Below are 20,597 nucleotides of genomic sequence, written 5' to 3'. Positions count from 1 at the left end.
ACTGTTACTATTATCTCTACTAGGGCTTAGCTGTGGAGATGGGGAGGGATCTGGGGCTCCACTCTCAGAAGTAGTTATGACTCAAAATCAACAGAAATTGCTGACTCGCTGGATAGGGCTAGTGCCAGGGACCAAGGAGAATAAACATCTCTTTGCAGTACTGAGCTCCTGTGGAATTGTACCTCCCCGCCTCACTTTGACCCTCACAGCCTTACAGCCCTGGAGCAGATGCAGATGAGATGCCCCAGGCGGGAAGGGGATGGGGTGTGGGCTTTGCTCCGACCCCTCTGCCGCCTCACCCCCTCATCCCTCACCATGCCAGCTCTGTCTTGGGGCAATCTTGGACCGCCTCAGTTTCCCTAATATGGTGGTGTGGTGGTGAGGGTGGGGTGGCCGCAGAGGGTTGATTTCGAGGGGGTGTCAGGAGCGCCAAGTTTCCTGCATTTAGAATGTTTAAGGGGCCGGTTGGCGCAGTCGGTAGAGTGAGCGACTCTTGACTTTGGGGTTGTGGGTTCCAGCCCCATGCTGGGTATAGAAATGACTTAATAAAATAAAATCTTTTTTTTTAAAGATTTTATGTATTTATTCATTTGAGAGAGCGAGAATGAGAGAGAGGGCACATGAGAGGGGAGAGGGTCAGAGGGAGAAGCAGACTCCCTGCTGAGCAGGCAGCCCGATGCGGGACGCGATCCCAGGACTCCAGGATCGTGACCTGAGCCGAAAGCAGTCGCTTAACCAACTGAGCCACCCAGGCGCCCAATAAAATAAAATCTTAAAAAAAAAAAAAAACCCAACAAGCTAAACCAAAATGTTCAAGATCAGTTCAGTTCCTCCCCCTTCCCCCCGACCCCCCAAGTCTTGTCTTCCTTTCGGACGTCGAGGTGAGCGCCGGGAGGGGGTTGCAGGTGGTACCAGCAACCGAGCACCTTTGTTGCACGCCTACTCCTGGACCGACCCGCGCTCTCCCTCCGTCGTTCTCCCCAGGTCCCCGTCCGACACATTTGGAGCCAGATTCTCCCTCCGGCCCGGCGCGCCCCCTGCCCATTCCGGGGAGCCCGCGTTGGAGGTCCGGGAGTGCCAGCCCCGCCTGCCCGCGGGGCCGGGGGCGGGGCCGGGCGGGGCCGGGCGGCGGGGAGGGGGTGCGGGGCTCCGAGACTACACCGCGGCCGGAGCAGCCGGCACCTGCAGCCGTCGGATGCGTCCGCCGCCTCTGAGCCAGCCCTCAATGCTGCGGCCGCCGCTGCTCCTTCTGCTCCTGTTGCTGTTGGGACCCGGACTCGGGCCCAGCGCCGGTGAGTGAGTGAGGAGGGGGCCTCCTGAAGGAACGGGGAGCCCTGCCTTCCCGTCCCTCTGCAACCCCTCCAACTCATCAGCCTCTCCTCCCTGCTCCCGGGGGACCGGGAGCCCCCAGCGCTCCTTTTCCGCCCCTCTGATGCATTCCTTACCAGGTTTCCAGGAACCCTGTCCCCCAGCCCTACCGCCCCCCCAGGCACCCTCCAGTCACCTGTCCCTGAGGTCTAAGGTAGGGCTACCGGGGGGGGGGGGAGGGGACACCTGGGAGGGCTAGATGAAGAACAGAAGGTGGCTTTCTCACCTGCCCCTGGCCATCACCCTTAGAGAGGTCTCCTCAGCACCCGACTATTTCTGGGGTGTACAGACACACCCACTCGCAGGGAAATATAGGGACACACCACAAGCAGGGAAACATGCAGGCACAGAACACCTTCAGCCTCACCTGGGCACTCAGGTGTAGGGTTCACGGACAGTTTCACACTGGACACAGGCAAAGGGACCTCGCAGGGAACACACATATGCACACATAAAGCTCAGGCAGACCAGACAGCCCGAACACACACACACACACACACACACACATGCTCAGGCCCATGGGACACCGGGACAGCTTCGGCACTCCCAAGTAGAGGCTGTCGCGGGCAGACAGAGCAAACAGACCCCAGGATGACCTGCCTCACCTAAGTTGACGCAGAGGGAGTATTTTCCTTGGTTCCAAACTCAGTGCTGGGCAGCTGCCCCGTGCCTTGGTTCTCTGGAGGGCTGTGCCCAGGACCCTGAGATTGCCAGAGTGTGGTCAGGTCGGGGTGGGGACCTCTGGGGACAGCTTTGGGGCATGGAGTTAGGACTGGGGCCATTTCAGGTATGCTTACACAGGGAGTGTTCCATGGGGCTTGGTAGGTCCGGAGGTCAAGGGACCTTTTCTGGAAGCTTACTGTGTGCCAGGGGATCTGGAGTTGTCTACAGCAGAAATCTGCCCTCAAAGAGCTCCCAGTTGAGAAGGTCACTCCCAGGGGCGCCTGGGTGGCTTAGTCGGTTAGGCATCTGCCTTCAGCTTCTCCTTCTCTCTCTTCCTGTCGCTCCCCCCGCTTGTGCTCTCTCTCTCTCTGTCAAATAAATAAATAAAATCTTTAAAAGAGTTAAATAGAGGGTCACTCCCATAAGCAGACAGCTGCACAGTGTGCTATGGCCACCTGGGGGCAAGGCGGATTATAGAAGGAGGTGAGAGGTGAGCATGGGGTGAGGGCGTGTGCCCTGCAGGGTGTCTGTGATGGGAAACTCAGCTGGAGACATTAATGATGAGCAGGGGCTGCATGGGGGCGTTGAGAGAGGACATGGGGGTGTTGAGAGAGGGGCCCCTTCGTGCAAGGCCTCTGGGCTGCAGTGAGGCCTCTGAGCTTTATCTGGACAGTGGTGGGAGCCATGGGATGTTTCGGGCAGACGCGTGGGCAGCTGGGAGCCGCACCTGGCCAGTTGTGGGAGAGCGAGGACTGGTCACCCAGAGAGGAAGACGAAACCTTTAACTGGTTTCTATGTTTTCTTTCTATTTAACTCATCTCTATTCCCCCACCCCCACAAATATGGTACTTTTTCCACCAAGGAAAAACAACAATGGGTTTAATTTTGGCCTGGACTCTTCAAAAAAGTCAGGGTGATGAACACTTGTTTAAAAAAATTTTTTTTTAAGGATTTTATTTATTTATTTGACAGAGAGAGAGAGCACACACAAGCAGGGGGGAGCGGCAGGCAGAGGGAGAGGGAGAAGCAGGTTCCCTGCAGTGCAGGGAGCCTGATGCGGGGCTCGATCCCGGGACCCTGGAATCATGACCTGAGCCAAAGGCAGATGCTTCACCGACGGAGCTACCTAGGCGCCCTGAAAATTTGTTTTAGATGAAAAGCGATGAGACCTTATGGGCAGATGCAATGCACAGACCTGACCTGGCTCCTCCGTCCCCAAGCGGTGGAGAGTGGACACCCAGGAATCAGACAGGCTCCCGTGTGAGTGTCTGCTCCGGGCCACGGCAGCCCTGTGCCTCTTCCCAGCCATAAATGGGATAACAGCTGCCCACAAGACAGGGAGGCTATGCTGTTGACAATAGGAGGTGCCTGTCAATTGGGGAGCACGCTGCTTGGTATGGGGTGAGGTTCAAGTGATCTCACTCCTTACTGTTGCTCTGTTTGGTTTTTTGGACCAATGCCAGAGAATGGACTCCTTCGTTACCTTCACCAGAAGGATTATTGGATGTCCCGGTCATAGTGGATTTGGAGGGCCCTGACCCCAAGCAGTGGCCCCATTGGTGCCTCTCAGCTCTGTCACCTTGGCAGGCCCCCTTCCCTTGCCCTTATTGGGTGAAGAGGAAGGCGCACTGGTTTGGAGGTCAGAAGTCTGGGTCGGAGGCCCCCAAGAAGATCAGGTTCTGGTTGGCTGTGTGACTGTGGGGGTCGTCCTTGGTGCTCCGGCCTCCCCTTCCTCACCTGTGAAATGTGGGGGGGTCCAGTCACCCCTCCTGTGCATTGCTGTATGTCAGAGATGCACGGGGATACAGACAGGTGGCTGGGCTCAGGCCGCAGGGCCTCCCTGTGTGGGAGGAAGCCGTGCCTGGGCAGTGAAAATAAGAGAAGATGCAAAAGGCCCCGAGCCAGAGTCTGGAGGGGCATGGTGCAGGGCAGGGGAGACCCATGGACAGGAAAGCCCCTGCAGGGGAGCCTGGTGGCATGGACCCTGTTTAGCTCATCTCTGTTGCCCAGTGCCCAGCACAGGCAACTGGACAGACATTTGATGCAGTACTAGTAGTCTGACTTCATCTGGAGTAGATGAGGGCAGGAGATTGGAAATCAGGACATTCCAGGAAGAGGGGCCAGCTTGTGCAAAGGCGCAGTGGTGCGACCTTTGGGATGCTGTGGCTCCGTGACTTGTTTTCTCTTTCAGGGCTGCCTTGAAGACATGAATAATAGAGCTTGGCATGTGCCAGGGGCTTTACATGTGTGATGCCATTTCATCCTCCTTATTTTACAAACAAGGAAACCAAGGCACAGAGAGGTTGAGTAAGTTGTCCAAGGTCACACAGTGAGGAAATAGGAAGAGTGGGATTCAAACCCAAACAGTCATCCAAGCCCTTCCCACGCTAGTGCCCTTCCCCAAGCCCTGCCCTGCAACCTCTGACCTTTGTTTCCCTCTAGCTTCCCAGAGGTCACACGTGCACCGGCGTGGGCTTCTAGAACTGGCAGGGACCATGAACTGTGTTGGCAGCCGCAGCCCCCTGTCCTACATAAGCTATGGCTGCTATTGTGGCCTGGGGGGCCATGGCCAGCCCCGCGACGCCATCGACTGGTGAGTGCATGCTTGGGCCTGGGCTCAGAAGGTCCCCCACCCCCTGGGGTAGTTAAGGCCTCTATAAGGAAATACCCACAACCGAGGTTTCTGTTTGGACTAGCAAGATCCTAGCATGCAGTACAACCTGGCAGGCAGAGGGCCTCCTGGGTGACGGGGCATGCAGAGGGAGAGGGAGAAGCAGGTTCCCTGCTTCTCGGGACCCCACAGGTTCCCGGTGAGGACACACCCTGGGTGTCACAGCTGCCCCCACCCCAGCCTCACCATGCGATGAATTACTTGGGCTGATAAAAGAACATAGGCTTGATCAGACTTATTATGCACCAGGAACCGTTCTGAGAAGCCCTCTCAGTCCTCACAACAACCCCATTTTAGAGATGAGGACACTGAGGCAGGAGAGATGAATTTGTCTGGGACCACAGAGACAGTGAGGGGTGGGGGCTGGGATCCGAACCCAGGCAGCTGGGCTGGATTTATGCCCCTACTCGCTGGGCTCTGCTACCATGTGAGAAATGCCCGTTCTGTGCAAGGCTGAGGGTTTATTTAGATCTATCAGCGACTTCCTTTCGTTTATCCTCCAAGGCGGGCAGGACTGCTGTCCCCTGAGGCTCAGGGAGGCATGGCCACTCACCCATTTCCACACAGCCAGTAGGAGGTGGCAGAGGGCACCATGTGAAGGTCTCTTCCCTGGCTTGGAGGATTTGACTGTCCCAGACAGGTCTTTGCTCAGTCTCATGCTTCCAAGGCTCCCGGGCATGGTTGTCTGCTTCCTACACATCCTCCCAGATGCAGCTCAGGCATTGACCCCTCTGGGCTCCCGGAGTCCCCCCCACTCATCCCACGTTCCAGCACTTCTCACCATGCATGTGGTGTCTGGCGGCTTGTCTGCCTCCCCCCATCAGACTGGGGGCTCCCTGAGGGCAGAGCGGCATCTGGCTGACCTCTCCCTGCCAGATCCCATATGGGCTCCGTACATGGTGGGACTAGTAACTGGATGGAGACAGTACCAGTGAATGAATGAATGATGGGCAGGTTTGGGGACATTTGTGGATGTTTCTCAGAATTGCTCAACAGCAAATTATCATTATTATTATTATTATTATTATTATTATTATTGAGGTCCTATTATGTAGCAGACCCCGGACTGGACACTGGGGACACTGTGGAGAGCAGGACAGAAATGGTCCTGTCCTGACAGAGCTCTGGCCAGTGCAGAGGACAGATGCTCATCAGTCTTCTCCCTAAAATGAGAGTCTCGCTATAAACCTGCCCTGAAGGGAAGGAACCCAGTTGTATGAGACGGTGTAACCAGGAGACCGTCATTGACTGGGGAGGTCTGGAGCTGGATGACATCTTGGAATGGGAGCTGTTCTTAGGCTGAGACCTGGAGGGAGGAAGGATGGGCAGGTAGCCGTCCCAGGCAGAGGGCAGGTCCCACGCAAAGTCAGGAGGCAGGCGGGGCTCGGCTCACACCCGGCACAGAGAGGAGGCAGGTGCGCGGGAGCTCAGAGACACAGAATGAGGCAGGCAGGGGCCAAGGGACGGAGCCAGGGCACACCCCACACACTGGGGTCTGCAAAATTATTTCCCAGGGTGGGGATTCTCGGGGACACAGCTTGGACCAGAAGATGCTGGCTCCCTGCGTGTCCTCACTTAGCCATAGTCCTGGCCGGGAGAGCATCCCTGCCTCCACCCACCTGCTGGTCTGCCTGTCTGCCATCCCCAGGTGCTGTCACCGGCACGACTGCTGCTACACGCAGGCTGAGCAGGCTGGCTGTAGACCCAAGATGGAGCGCTACTCCTGGCAGTGTGTCAATCAGAGCATCGTGTGTGGTGAGTCCCCAGCAGGGCCCGTGCCTACCTCCCCCGAGTGGCCCGGGCATCCCGGCTGCAGTAACTCACCGCTGCTCCCAACACTGCAGAGACCACCCCCGGGAGTTATCTACTCTAAGTGATCTTTAACACAGAGCGCTTACGGAATCAGACAAAGAAACCGGGACAAAAGCTAAAAAAGAAATGACACCAGGTATAAACGACCTCAATGTCCATTAGCTGGGGGCGTGGGTAGATAAACCTGCGATGTATTCTTACTGTGGGTGACTGCAGCCTGCAGAAAGGGATAAGGTAGAATCTCATGCTGACACGAGAAGGTGTTGAGTGGAAAAGCAAACTGTAGGGCGACATGTCCAGGAAAGCACAACTTTTGTTTAAAAAAAAAAAGAAGCATGCAACATAGTAGCATGCTTACTTTCCATGGCTACCTGTAGATACTTCAAAGCTCAGAAAAAGGTATGTAGAGATACAGTGTGTGCTGCAGGTGGCTGTGGTCATCCCTAGACACAGGATCAGGCTAAGGCAGGGGTGCTGGAAGGCAAGTTCACGTTCCTGTAATGTTTCCCTTCCTTTACAAAGAGAATGTCTTCATTAATTACTTTTGAGTCAAAGCTTAGAAAGAAAAGGAATCCACAGCCTGAACTCTGTACGGGTGAAGTGCCCGATCTCTGCAAATTACTCTGACAGGCATCAAAACGAAATCAAATACGAAGGTGGACAGATGGGACGGGTGGGTGGGCAGACGGAGGGGTGACAGGTGAAGCAGAATGTCATTGGTAGACGTGGCAAGGCAGGTGTACGGATGTTCTCTGCTATTCTTTCAGCTTTTCGTGGGTTTGAAATTTTCCACAACAAAATGTTAGGAACCAAAAGAAAATGAAAGGAAAGAACTTAGTGGGAGGCGCCCGAGTTTTCATGTCCTCACCCCCAGCTCCAGCGTGCGATCCTCTCAAGATGCAGGCCAGCTCCACCTTGGTGTGGTTTGATAACTCCCCCGCACCATGGTTCTGAGGCTCCAGCCCCAAACGTCCAGAGCTAGGAGGACCAGAGGCCATGGGCTGGGGCTGGGTTCCCCCCTAGTGAATGGGGGGATATAGAACCTGGACTGAGCCTGTAATGTGAGTGTTCATTTCACTGGCCCTTCTTCCCTAAGGCTGAACCAGTGGAACAAGCCCATGTTCTAGAGACATCCTACCACTTACCATTAGGGGACCCCAGGAAAACCCCTTCCTCTCTCTGGAACACTGTGCCCTCATCTCTCAAAATAGGGCTAATAGTATTGCAGGTTGGTGTCCCCTGGGCCATGTTTGTCCTGCAAATGTCTTGCTTCACCTGCACAGCATTTAGAAAAGCAATTTGAGCCAGTATTTGAACAAGCAAAATAGGTCACATGAAAAAAAATCTGAATTTTTGAATGTCTGGTTTTCCTTAAAAAAATTGGGGGCTCCAATAGCATCAGACCTGGTAGCAACCATTGGCTGGAGCTTAGAGGGGCTGCCGATTATAGGGAGGGCCTCTCTCTCCCATCTGCCCCAGTCCCCACCATGCCCTATTGCCTCACATTGAGGCCAAGTGACAATTACCACATTTCACTTCCCTTGTGCTCTTCATTTAATTATGGAAAAGAAATATATTTTTTTAAGATTTTATTTATTTATTTGAGAGGAGAGAGAGAGCAAAAGCAGAGGTCAGGGAGAGGGCCAGAGGGGGAGGGAGAAGCGGACTCCCCGCTGAGCAGGGAGCCAGACACAGGACTCGATCCCGGGACCATGACCCGAGCTGAAGGCCGACGCTTAACCAACTGAGCCAACCAGGCGCCCCTCTCTTCTAATCCTTCTAAGTCTATGGAGGAGAAAGTCTCAGTTCAGTGCTAATTTAGCTTTAACATCCCTGGAACACTTGCTGATTTTATTTTTTTTAACAGAGAGAGCAGGCTTATATCCAAGAACACTTCTGTTCATCAATTGAATTCTGCCTTAAAAAAAATTCTTCCTATTTATCTATCTACCTACCCACTTATCTACTTATCTGTCTTTACCTGCAAGCAGTATGTATTTAATGAGGATAATTGTAACAGAATCCATCCTAACTTCATTGTACATTTTACATGACCAGCCAGCATCGGGCTCCCTGCTCAGTGGGGAGCTTGCTTCTCCCTCTCCCTCTGCGCCTTCTCCCACTCATGCTCTCTCTCGTTTGCTCACTCTCTCTCAAATAAATAAATAAAATCTTTAAAAAAGTTAAGTGTCCCTCAGGGCAACCTTACTGGTTTTTTTTTTTTTTTAAACAAAACAGTAAGAAAAGGACTGATGCATTTATTTATTTTTTTTTAAGATTACTTTCTGATGAATGGTATTTTCCACATATAGTTTCCTTTCAAACGAATTAAAAAGCTGAATCCATTTTAAAAATAGGAAGTAGGGGTGCTGGTTGGCTCAGTCGATTGAACATCCAAATCTTGATTTTGGCTCAGGTTGTGATCTTGGGTTTGTGGGATTGAGCCCTGTGTCGGGCTCCGCTGTGCTGGGTGTGGAGCCTGCTTGGGATTCTCTTGCTCCCTCTCAGGCTCTGCCCCTCCCCTACTCACAGGCATATACACACTCTCTCTCTCTTAAAAAAAGAAAAAGAAAAGGAAGTAATGGGGCACTCGGCTGGCTCAGTTGGTGGAGCATGCGACTCTTGATCTGGGGTCGTGAGTTTGAGCCCCACGTTGGGTGGGAAGGTTACTTAAAAATAAAATCTTAAAAAAAGAAACAAATTGGGAAGTAATAGCACAAGTACAAGGTAGGTAAGGCTGCTGACCCAGAAACTGGTTCCGTAACTTTTTTTCTTTCTTATTTTTAATTGAGATAAACATAATGCAAAATTAAACATTTTATAGTATAAGCTTTAGTGATATTTAATACACTCATAATGTCATCCACCACCTCTGTCTAGCTCCAAAAGATTGTCTTCCTACCCCACCCTCTCCCTCAAAAGAGCCCCACTGAGCAGTCAGTCCTCATTCCCCCTTCCATCACCGCCTGGCAACCACCAATTTGCTTTCCCTCTCTATGGATCTACCAATTCTAATTTTATGTATATATATAAACTGAATGCTGTTATTATATATTATAATATATCTCAATTGAATTCTATTATTATATATAATAATATAAAACAGAATATATATTATATATAACATTATATAATTCATACAAATGAAGTATATATAATATTTCATATAAATGAAGTCATACAATCTGTGGCCTTTGGTGTATGGCTTCTTCCACTTACCATCATATTTTCAAGGTTCATCCATGTGGTAGCAGGTAGCTGAACTTCATTCCTTTTTAGGGCTAACATTCCCTTTGTAGGGATAGACCACATTCTGTTCATCCATTCATCCGTTGGCGGACTTTGGGTTTTTGCACCTGCTGAGTACTGGGAATAGTGCTACTCTGAACATTTGGGAACAACTATTTGTTTGAGCATCTGTTTCCATTTCTTTGGGAGATATCACTATGAGTGGAATTGCTGGGTCATCTGGTAATTCTCTTTTTACTTTTTGGGGACCCACCAATTCTCATTAGCCATGTGTGAGGGATCTAGTTTCTAGAGGGATCTAGCCTTGTCAACACTTGTTATCTTCCTGTTTGTTTTGTTTGTTTGCTTTTAGTAGGGGTGTTGAGTGTATCTCATTGTGGTTTGGGTTTGCATTTCCCTGATGACTAACGATGTTGAGCATCTTTTCATGTGCTTGTTGGCCTTTTTAACATGTTCTTTGGAGAAATGTCTATTCTTTTGCTCATTTTTATTTTTTTATTTATTTGTTTATATATTTTTAACGTTTTATTTATTTATTTATTTATTTATTATTTTTTTAAAGATTTTATTTGAGAGAGAGAGAATGAGAGATAGAGAGCACAAGAGGGAAGAGGGTCAGAAGGAGAAGCAGACTCCCTGCTGAGCAGGGAGCCCGATGCGGGACTCAATCCCGGGACTCCAGGATCATGACCTGAGCCGAAGGCAGTCGCTTAACCAACTGAGCCACCCAGGTGCCCTTAACGTTTTTATTTTTAAGTAATTTCTATACCCGATTCGGGGCTTGAACTCACAGCCCCAAGACTGAGAGTCACATGCTCTACCGACTGAGCCCACCAGGTGCCCCTTTGCTCATTTTTAAATGGGTTGTCTTTTTATTATTGAGTTATAAGAGTTCTTTATATATTTTGGATTCTAGACCCTTATCAGATATGTGATTTGCAGATGTTTTTCCTCTTTTTGTAGGCTGTCTTTGCATTTTATTGATAACATCTTGGATGCACATATCTATTTTGTCTTTGGTGATTGTGTATTTGGTGTCCTAAGATTTTATAATCTGAACTCTTACATTTAGGTCATTGATCCACTTTGAGTTAATGTTTGTATATAGTATGAGGTAGGGATCCAACTTAATTCTTTCGCATGTGTATATCCAGTTGGTTCTAACGCCACTGAGACTCATTTTTCCCCCACTGAATAGTCTTAGTACCCTTGTTGAGAGTCACTTGGCCCTAGATGGATGACTTCCCTGGGTCTCAGTTTACTTACTTGGAAGATGGGTGTTGCAAAGATGAAAAAAGCGTTTATAACATGATAAACAGATTGGACTGGGTTGTTACTCTTTCCCTTCCCTTCTCCTCCAGCTGTCAGCCTGATCTGAACCTCTCTCTGATCTCCACTACCTCCATTAGAGAGAATGGAGGATCTGGCATGATTCTCCATTAAACCCACCACTCCTGCACTGCAGGGAAGGAAGACGTCGTAAGGGTTACTGGAAGGATGGTCTTAGATATTCTTGGACTCTCAGCTGTATCTCCTTAGCATGAAGTAGCAGTTGGTATAAGAGCAAAGCTGAATTAATATGGAGACATAATATCAATTTTTAGGACCAAAAGTGTCGCAGACATGGTCTTGTCCAGCTCTCTTATTTAGAGTTCGGGAAACTGAATGAAGCTCAGGGAAAGAAGTGACTCGCTTAATGTGGTGGTCATGTGGCCACTCCTGGGCACATCCCCTGCCCACAGACTGCCCCCAGACTGTCCAGCCCCAGGGTGCGCAGAAAGGAGATGAAATGGGGCTTGACTGGGAAATCGGTTGAAGTTCTCTCCCTTGTCCCTTCAACTGCATGTTCGGCTTGCCGCTAAGCATGCGAAGGCGATGTCTGTAAACTATTTATTGGTGTGTCTGCTGGTGGAGTTCATGCCTGTTTACAGAACTGCCCTCCCTGAACCAAACGAAAAGAACCAAAATATCTATTCTGCATTTGTTTTTGGCTAAAAATATTCTCTTCTTCTGTTTGGAGATACTCCGAACATAGCCATTTACCTAATTACAGGTGTTGCCCATTTTCCATTTATGGGCCTGACTTAAATATATTAAAAAAATTTTAAAGCCTATGATAATATTTACTGGAAGGTCTTTTTTTAAGCTTAATCCTTGGGGGCTGTTTTTTCCTTTTAAGTTTTTATTCTTGAATAACATGATGCTGTTGCATTCCTGAGGCTATGGAGCAAGACATGATGCCATGTCTTGCATTTGAAAGAAACTTTCTGGGGAGCCTGGGTGGCTCAGCCAGTTAAGCATCCGACTCTTGATTTCGGCTCAGGTCATAATCTCAGGGTTGTGAGATCGAGCCCCAAATCAGGCTCCGTGCTGAGTGTGGAGCCTGCTTAAGACTCTCTCTTCCTCTGCACACCCCTACCCTCCCTCACTCTCTCTCTAAGGAAGGGAGGAAGGAAGGAAGGAAGGAAGGAAGGAAGGAAGGAAGGAAGGAAGGAAGGAAGGAAGGAAGGAAGGAAGGAACTTTGGGTTGGAGCACAAGGTAGGTATAAGTGTTGGGTCAGCTGATTCTGGGCTGGAATCCTGGTTCCCCTCCCTGCTTAGTGTTGTGATCTTGGACAAGTTTCTGAATCCCTCTGAGCTCTGCTTTCCCCATCTGTAAAATGAGAATAATAAAATTTAGATGCTGGATTTGTATGAGGATTGGAAACAGTGTATGGCTATCCTGTCGTCCTCCCAGCAGATATTATTGAGAATCTACTCTGTGCCAGGCTCCATGCTAGGTTTTGGGCAAGACGGAGAAGCAAGGTTCTGTAGTCTAAAAGGAGGAGGGTGGGATATAGTGTCTGTGCTGATTGCTGTTATAAGTACTGGGTCGGAAAATAAAGTAGGTGAAGCATCATACCTGCTACAACGTGGATGAATCTTGAGAACATGATGCTAAGAGAGAGAAGCCAGACGCAAAAGTTCACATACCAGGTGACTCCATTTTAATCAAATGTCCAGAATAGGCAAATCCATGGAGATGGAAAGCAGATTAGTGGTTGCCCGAAGAGATCAGTGGGACTCAGGTGAGGGGAAATGAGTGACTTCTTAATGGGTATGAAGTTTCTTTTGGAGTGATAGAAATATTGTGATGGTTGCACAACACTGTGAAGGTACTAAATGCCACTGACTTGTGCACGTTAAAATGGTAAATTTTGTTTTGGGAATTTCACCGCAATAAAAAAATGCAGGGGAGCAGGGTAAGGGATACTTTTTTATATAGAATGGTCTGGGGCCAGAGAAGCAGTGATAAAATGCCACTGAAACAGAGACCTGGGGAATGTGAGAGGAGCCATGTAAAGAGGTGATAGGAACAGCCAGTGCAAAGGCCCTGAGGCAGGAATGAATGTCTGGGTGGTCCAAGAAGCTCAAGGAGGATGGTGAGGCTGGAGCAGAGTCACCTAGATGAGAGTGGTGGGTGATGATGTCAGAGCGAGAGGGTCCAGATTGTACACAACGTGGAAAGCATTCCTCTGACATGGGGAGCCAAGGTTTTGAACAGAGGAGGGACATGATCCGATTTGCGTTTTAACTGAACTCCTGGGCTGCTGTGTGGAGCATATCCTGGAAGGAGTGAGGGTGGAAGCCAGGCACTGATTATGAGGCTCTGGCGGCAGTCTTGGTGAGGACATATGGATGGATGGGTGAGTGGAGAGGAGATGGCTGGGGTATTCGTCTCAGTGAGTCCATCCTTAGACAGTCAGCTCTGTGGGAACAAGACCACCCTGGGGCTTCAACGGCTCCTTCCTTGGGAGTCCATGGGGTCATGCTGCTCTGGGGGTGCCTGCATCTCTCATGCGGCAGCCTAGGGGAAATTTACTGGCAAAGGGCTCTGTCATCCATCTATCTACCAATCATCGTCTATCTGTCCATTCATCCGCCTGCTTGTTCTCATTCAAACCTAACGTGTTTGTTGTGAAAAACTTAAACGTTAAGGAAATATCGTAATGTGGAGGGGCGCCTGGGTGGCTCAGTCGGTTGAACGTCTGACTCTTGGTTTCAGCTCAGGTGTGATCTCGGGGTCCTGGGATCGAGCCCTACATCAGGTTCCGTGCTCAGCACGGAGTCTGCTCAAGGATTCTCTCTCTCCCTCTCCTTCTGCCCACCCACCCCATCCCGCTTGCTCCCTCTCTCTGTCTCTCTAAAATAAATAAACCTTAAAAAAAAAGATTGTCATGTAGAAAGTGACACTCCATCCACCAGAGTTAACTAGCTTCTTTTTTGTTTTTTTTTAAAGATTTTATTTATTTATTTGACAGAGACAGAGACAGCGAGAGCAGGAACACAAGCAGGGGGAATGGGAGAGGGAGAAGGAGGCCTCCCGCGGAGCAGGGAGCCCGGTGTGGGACTCGATCCCAAGACCCCGAGACCATGACACGAGCCGAAGGCAGACGCTTAACGATTGAGCCACCCAGCTGCCCCAGAGTTAACTAGCTTCTGTTAAGGTTGCCATCTCTTCTACCAGATTTGTATGTGTGTGTAAACATGCTACATATATTTTATCATTTTTTTCACTTAACATCGTATCTTAGACATCTTGGAACATAGGAGTCGACCTCTTTCTTTTCAAGGAAGATAATAAGGGGTGCCTAGCTGCCTCAGTCAGTAGAGCCTACGACCCTTGATCTCAGGGTTGTGAGTTCGAGCCCTACGTTAGGTGTAGAGATCACTTAAAAAATAAAATCTTAAAAAAAATAAAAAAATAAAGCAAGATAATAACCTATGGCAGAATTTCTTAGTCTTGACACTGTTGACAATTTGACTCCAGTAGCACCGCCCCCCACTCCCACTGTGACGACCCAAACTGTCTCCAGACATTGCCAGATGCCCACGGTTGAGAACAACTGGTCTGGGACATGAAGGTACTTTATTTTGACCACTTCCCCATCAACTGCTGCCCATGGTTGCAGAGATCGTGGCGGCTCATAAATCCTTGTGCACCTGCGTGAGGGTTCTGTAGCATCGAGTCCTAGAACCATTGGGTCTGATGGTGAGTTTGAGCCATCTCTAGTATTTGTATGTAGAAAGGGCTTGGGGGCTGGCTCAGGGACTTTTTTTTTTTTTTTTAAGATTTTATTTATTTTGTGAGAGAGAAAGAGAGAGCACAAGCAGGGGGAGAAGCAGGCTTTCCGCCGAGCAGGGAGCCCGATGCGGCACTCGATCCCGGGACTCCAGGATCATGAGCTGAGCCAAAGGCAGACGCTTTAACGACTGGGCCACCCAGGCGCCCCCTCGGGGACTTTTCTTGAAGGGGAATTTACATGGCAAGCGCACTTAAAAAAAAATGTGAATCATGTTTATTTACAGACGCTTGGGAGGGGATAAAGGGGGAAACTGGTGAATATTAGTGGGGAGGAAGGCCACGAAAGCTCCCAGCCCCCAAAGGTCACCTCTTTTTGGCACTGCGAGTCAGTGGTATTGATATTTTAAATCTAACAGATATCTTAAATTACACCTTGAAATAGTGACTCTTCAAATTTTGTTTGAGATTGCTTTTTCTGTGAGGAAAGTATCATAGGGGTCAAAGTAGAAAAGTCTGAGATTATAAAATATAAGTTTGATGGGAAACAAAACTCCCATTGATACTATACAGACAACCCCTTGACTAACCTTCTGGTGTTTTTCCTGTCTTTTTCAATGCATCATTAAAAAAATACATGGCATCACTTCTCGGCCTTTTGGCTAAGATCAAGTGTAAAAAAAAAAAAAACGGCAGTATGTTTTGTATCCCTTATTTTTTGCCGAAGTATAAGCTGTTGCTCATGTCATTGAAACCCTATTAAAGAATCCTGTGTTACAAACATGAATTGCAAGGGTGGGCGCGTTCTGAGTCCTTGCACCATCTCCTTCCTGCAGACGGGTCACGAGACCCAGTTGGGGTCCTAGTCTTCTCGCCACTTCTTGGATTTCTCCTCTGGAAGGTTGGGGTGCCCTGTGGCACAGCCCTGAGGGCTGGGTGAGATGGGGACCATGGAGCCCTTTGCCTGGTACCTGGCTTTGCATAAATGTCCAAAAAAGGCTGGCGTCCGTCGTCCTGACTTCTTGTTATTGATTTAATGAATTATAACCAAGGCATTTTGCAAAGAGTTTAAACACAGGCGTTTGGATTTGGGGGGTGTTTGTGTTTGGGCCTCCCTTCCAGTAGTTTTCTAGAGTTTGGGAAGCTTCATGATGAATTTATATGAGAAAAATGTTCTCTTTCGGTTCTCTGTTAATTTTTCCAGTTAGGCAAGGAGTAAGTGTCCGTTGTGGGATGGTTGGACAGCTGGAGAGGTTAAACCTCTCTTACACTTGCTAATCACCCTGCTTTTAACCAAGACACCCCGATTTGGGGCTTACAGCCTTTAGGGAGGCAATATCATCTAACTAGCCTTTAATAGAAATTTACCTCCCCTGGTTTTTGTTGTTTTTTGACCAGTTTCTTATATTTATGGTATAAGATTTTGGTTTTCTACTTACGGCAATGATAGAATTAATTTTTTATTTTTAAATTTATTTAATGTAACTTAACACCATGTAATATAATTAAATTATAATTTATTTAATAATTAACTATTTAAAAATGAGGGGATTTTTTTTAAACTTTTTTTTTAAAGATTTTATTTATTTATTTATTTGACACAGAGAGAGAGAGACAGCGAGAGAGGGAACACAAGCAGGGGGAGTGGGAGAGGGAGAAGCAGGCTTCCCGCTGAGCAGGGAGCCCGATGCAGGGCTCGATCCCAGGATCCCGGCATCATGACCTGAGCCGAAGGCAGACACTTAACCGACTGAGCCTCCCAGGCGCCCCTCCAAGAAACATGAGAGGATCCTTAAAGAGTGGCTGGCTGCTGAAGGAGGTCGGCTCCTTCTTACTGAGTGTCTCCTGTATGCCCTGCATTTTACCCATTGGGTAAAATGATCTGTTCGGTGTCTTTTCGATCTCCCAGCAGCCCTTAGAAGTAGGTACTATTAGTATCCCCGTGTTGCCCTGAGGAGACACCTAGAAGGGATGAAGTGATGTGTCTAAAGGCACAGAGCTGCTACATCCATGACCGAGCTGGTTAACTACAAAGCTGCCTCTGGAGGGAATTTGGAAGGATTCAATGGTGGGTGAGTTTTGTATTTACATGTATGTGAATAATTAAAAGCCCACACTAAGAGGCAGTGGGTGGCATGGTTAGGTGGGATTTCCAAAGCTGTTTCAGGGATCATGCCCTCTAGATTAGTAAAATACCACTTGAAGATCAGGGAATCTTTCTAACCCCAAGCAGTGAATCTCCGATGGCAGGATTACTGCCAAGGCGGAGACTGACCTTCGAGTGGCGGCCTCTGCGTCTCTACAAGGCAGGCTCAGGCTGGAAGGGGAAGATGGAATACACTCTTGAAGGAGCAGGGGGAAGAGACGTGGAGAAGGAAGGCAGACGCAGGCGGAGCCGACATTGACCGAGTGCCCGTCCCTTGCCAAGCTGCTGCTGGGCACCCTACATGGGCTTCTCCGTGACCCGTGTTTCCAGTGAGGACTTGGCTCAGAAACCTTGGGCAAGGTCACCCAGGTAGGAAGTAGCAGAGCAGGCATTCCGAAAAAGCACCCTGGATTGTTCCCAGGCACCTACTGCTTATCTGCACGGATCCTCCGGGGAGGTAGTGTAATATTGACGCGGAAGAGAAGCCAGAAGGTCGTATGGACTTTGGACTTTTCCATCTGAAAACACTTCCCTGGCAACTTCAGGTTTCTTTTCCATAAAACGGGGTCAACATCGCCCCCTCGCCAGCCCTCAGAATTTGCCAGGATGGAGATCACGTGGTGAATTGCCAACAGTCAGGTAGATGCAACTTACCACCCTTCCTGCCTCCAGCTTCTTGGCTTCCCTAGTGTTTACTGTCAAGTCTCTGAGAGGCCCTGCTTTAACTCAGTTTCCCCACTTCTTCCAGGACCAGCGGAGAACAAATGCCAGGAGCTCTTGTGCAAGTGTGACAAGGAGATTGCTTACTGCTTAGCCCAGACTAAGTACGATTTAAAGTACTTATTCTACCCCCGTCTCTTATGTGAGAAGGACTCGCCCCAGTGTGACTGCCTAGCCTAACTTGGAATGTTTTTTCACACAAGGAAATAAAATCTCTTTTTCACTCATCAACAGCTGCATTCAGTTCTTTGCAGGAGGGAACGAAGGCCAAGGGTGAAAGCTGCAACCTTTGTTTGCTTTCTCTCCCGGAACTTGGGGCTGGAGCCTGTGTGGCTTCCAGTTTAAGGTCAAGAGTCCCGTGCTATTTTATAAAACCACAACTAGGCCTATGGCTGTATTGGGTTTGGTACCATTTTTGAGATTCACCTTTTATGAAAAGGGCTGAGCTTTGTGTTCTAACCTGCTCCTGACGGCAGGTGGTCAAACATGAACGAACACCTACCACATGCCTGGCCTTGTTCTGTGTTCCGGGATGAGGCAATGAACAAGATGCCCCTTCCTGGGGCGCCTGGGTGGCTCAGTCAGTGACGCATCTGCCATCGGCTCAGCTCATGACCTCAGGGTCCTGGGGTCGAGCCCCGGTTGGGCTCCCTGCTCAGCGGGGAGCCTGCTTCTCCCTCTCCCTCTGCCCCTCCCCCCTGCTCGTGCTTTCTCCCTCTCTCAAATAAATAAAATCTTAAGATGCCCACTCCTGTGAAGTTCTAGTCTGGTAGTTATGAGCTTAAGAAAGAGTATTCGTCTCCATCCCACTCCACCTAACGGTTAAATTTCCTGGTTACAGAGGTAGAATATACTCAATGCTTAAAAAGACAAAGGAAAATAAAGACAAATATAAAGGAGAGAAAAAGATCACTCTAATTCCCACAATCCAGAATAACCAATTTTAGTATCTCTGTGAGCTATCATCAGTGTTTTCTGTGATAATTAAAAATGCAGTTGAGATCACAGCATAGGACTTCAAGGTTTTCCCGATGTCATTAAAAAACCTTTGGAAACTTCATTTTAAGTAACTGTATAACATACTGTTTTATAGATTGCCCACTTTTGGGTATTGGTATTTCCAGTTTTTATCGATTATTGACGTGACGAGGCTGCTTATCAATAAATCTTTGCTACACCCCACCGCCCCTTTTTATTGTTCCTTAACCCAGTGTCATGGCCGAGGGCAGGCCGCCCCAAGATAGGTATGGTATGAAGATTATTTTGAACTGAAGGCAGCAGAGACCCTGCGGGCTCAAGAGAAACTTTTGCCCCTCCTTTTAACTACCTAGAAGAATCTAAATTGGGGGTCTGTCCTAGAATGAGGGTTAGTACCAGAGATCAGTTTTATCTGAGCGGCCCATCTGCATGGCAGGGCAAACAGCTCGTTACCAAACATCTGCATTCCTGTGAAATGCATTCCTTCCCTCTGACGGCCCACATCCCTACCTTAGTGCAGGATGACATTTGGCCTTGTTTTGCCCCTCTTTGGAATTGCCATGCCTGCATGGATTCCCCGTACATACAAAGTTAAGTTTGATTTTCTGCTGATCTTTCTCTTGTCAATTTGATTCGCAGTCCAGCTGGAAGGACCTTGAATGGGGACAGGAATTCTTGCTCTCTTACACCAGACTTGCCGAAGTGTAATTTCTGCATCAAAGGGCCTGAATATTTTCAGTAAGTGCCCCGTTCTGGAGTACCCAAGCCTGCTATGACTGAGAGGGTCGGAGGGCCGAGACAGGCAGCCAGTGGCCCCGGCTCTCAATGTGCCTGTCCCCACTCTGGCGACAAGAAGCGAGAGTCCGGCCCAGCCTGTCTGCCCTTCCTCCTTCCCAACGCATATGTGGGTATTACTCACTCATCCTTGAAGCAGGATGTGGGGAGGAGGTGGGGAACGCTGTGAGCCCATAGGGTACACGTGGGGGCACTGGACTGGCAGTCTGGCCCGGGCCTAGCCCCACCGATGCCAACCAGCCTCCCCGTGCTCAGCTGGAAAGAACAGTAACTGTGCAAGGCACCAGGCCAGGGATGTGCAAATAGTGCATGAAGTCCCCAGACCTGCTATGCGGTCAGTGACAGGGGGAAGGCCTGGCAGCCCTGGGGCCTAATGAGCAAGCACAAGAGGAAGAAAAACACTCTCCCTCCTTTTTACGTTAGACACCGCAGGGCAGCTCTCACATCAGGCTGGGGCACTTCAGTGTGACTAGCAGGCTGTATGGGGCAATGCAGATTTTCTTCACATTTTCCAAGCAATTCTCTTTTTCTCTAGACAGCACTTTTATCTATATAAAAATCTTTATTTTACTTTCAAGTGATATTTTCAAACTTTCGGATGCAAAGTTTGAGGGAAATGTTCAAAGGTCCAAAGGATTAATGAAGGGTTCATGGAGTCACAAAACAACACTGTGGATGCAAGCCTACCTCCGCGGGGCCAATCTTCCAATGGCTCATGTTCACACCTGCTGTCTTTACACTGGAAGGAAAGAAAAGGCCCTGCTTCATCTCATTCATGTTTATAATTACAGCACTTGCTGTAATTATACTTGCTGTTTTATACATCAGAACAGGACAGTAAGATTATACAGTGCGAGGTCAATGTACAAAATGTTTCCTTGAACAAAAGGATTATCCTGGATATTAAATTCCTGAAAACAAAACAAACCAACCCCACAACAATCATTTTAAGTAGCACTGAGGCAGCTCAGCCTGACATGAATTACTCTCCATTATTGCCTGACATCCTACTCAATCCCCATCCCAGAGTCAGGGATCCAAACTCGCAGCGATTATGTGTGGAAAACCTGACGACAGTCTGACCACCAGTCTAGTCTCAAAGAGAATCCTTTTAGATGCTTAACTCTTGACAA

At 48.9% G+C, this 20,597-nt stretch overlaps 1 protein-coding gene across 1 annotated transcript; it reads left to right on the top strand.

The window, feature by feature from the left end:
* The first annotated feature begins 1,195 nt into the window (after positions 1–1,195).
* On the top strand, positions 1,196–17,871 carry PLA2G10 (phospholipase A2 group X). The gene is made up of 4 exons (XM_028117486.2): positions 1,196–1,292; positions 4,474–4,624; positions 6,351–6,457; positions 17,720–17,871. Exons 1-4 carry the CDS (start codon positions 1,196–1,198, stop codon positions 17,869–17,871), a joined length of 507 nt encoding a protein of 168 aa, XP_027973287.1.
* Positions 17,872–20,597: the final 2,726 nt, after the last annotated feature.

This window comes from Eumetopias jubatus, unplaced genomic scaffold (assembly GCF_037043125.1).
Source record: "Eumetopias jubatus isolate StellerSeaLion01/CBP00866 unplaced genomic scaffold, mEumJub1_p1.0 scaffold_12, whole genome shotgun sequence".
Taxonomy (NCBI): Eukaryota; Metazoa; Chordata; class Mammalia; order Carnivora; family Otariidae; genus Eumetopias; species Eumetopias jubatus.
Note: the sequence above shows the minus strand (reverse complement) of the source record. Positions and strands in the feature narration are given on the sequence as shown.

Coding starts and splice junctions, on each gene's coding strand:
- PLA2G10 (XM_028117486.2), top strand. CDS start 1,196: ATGCGTCCGCCGCCTCTGAGCCAGCCCTCAATGCTGCGGCCGCCGCTG. Junction 1,293..4,473: donor CGGACTCGGGCCCAGCGCCG/GTGAGTGAGTGA, acceptor GTTTCCCTCTAG/CTTCCCAGAGGTCACACGTG. Junction 6,458..17,719: donor CAATCAGAGCATCGTGTGTG/GTGAGTCCCCAG, acceptor CACTTCTTCCAG/GACCAGCGGAGAACAAATGC.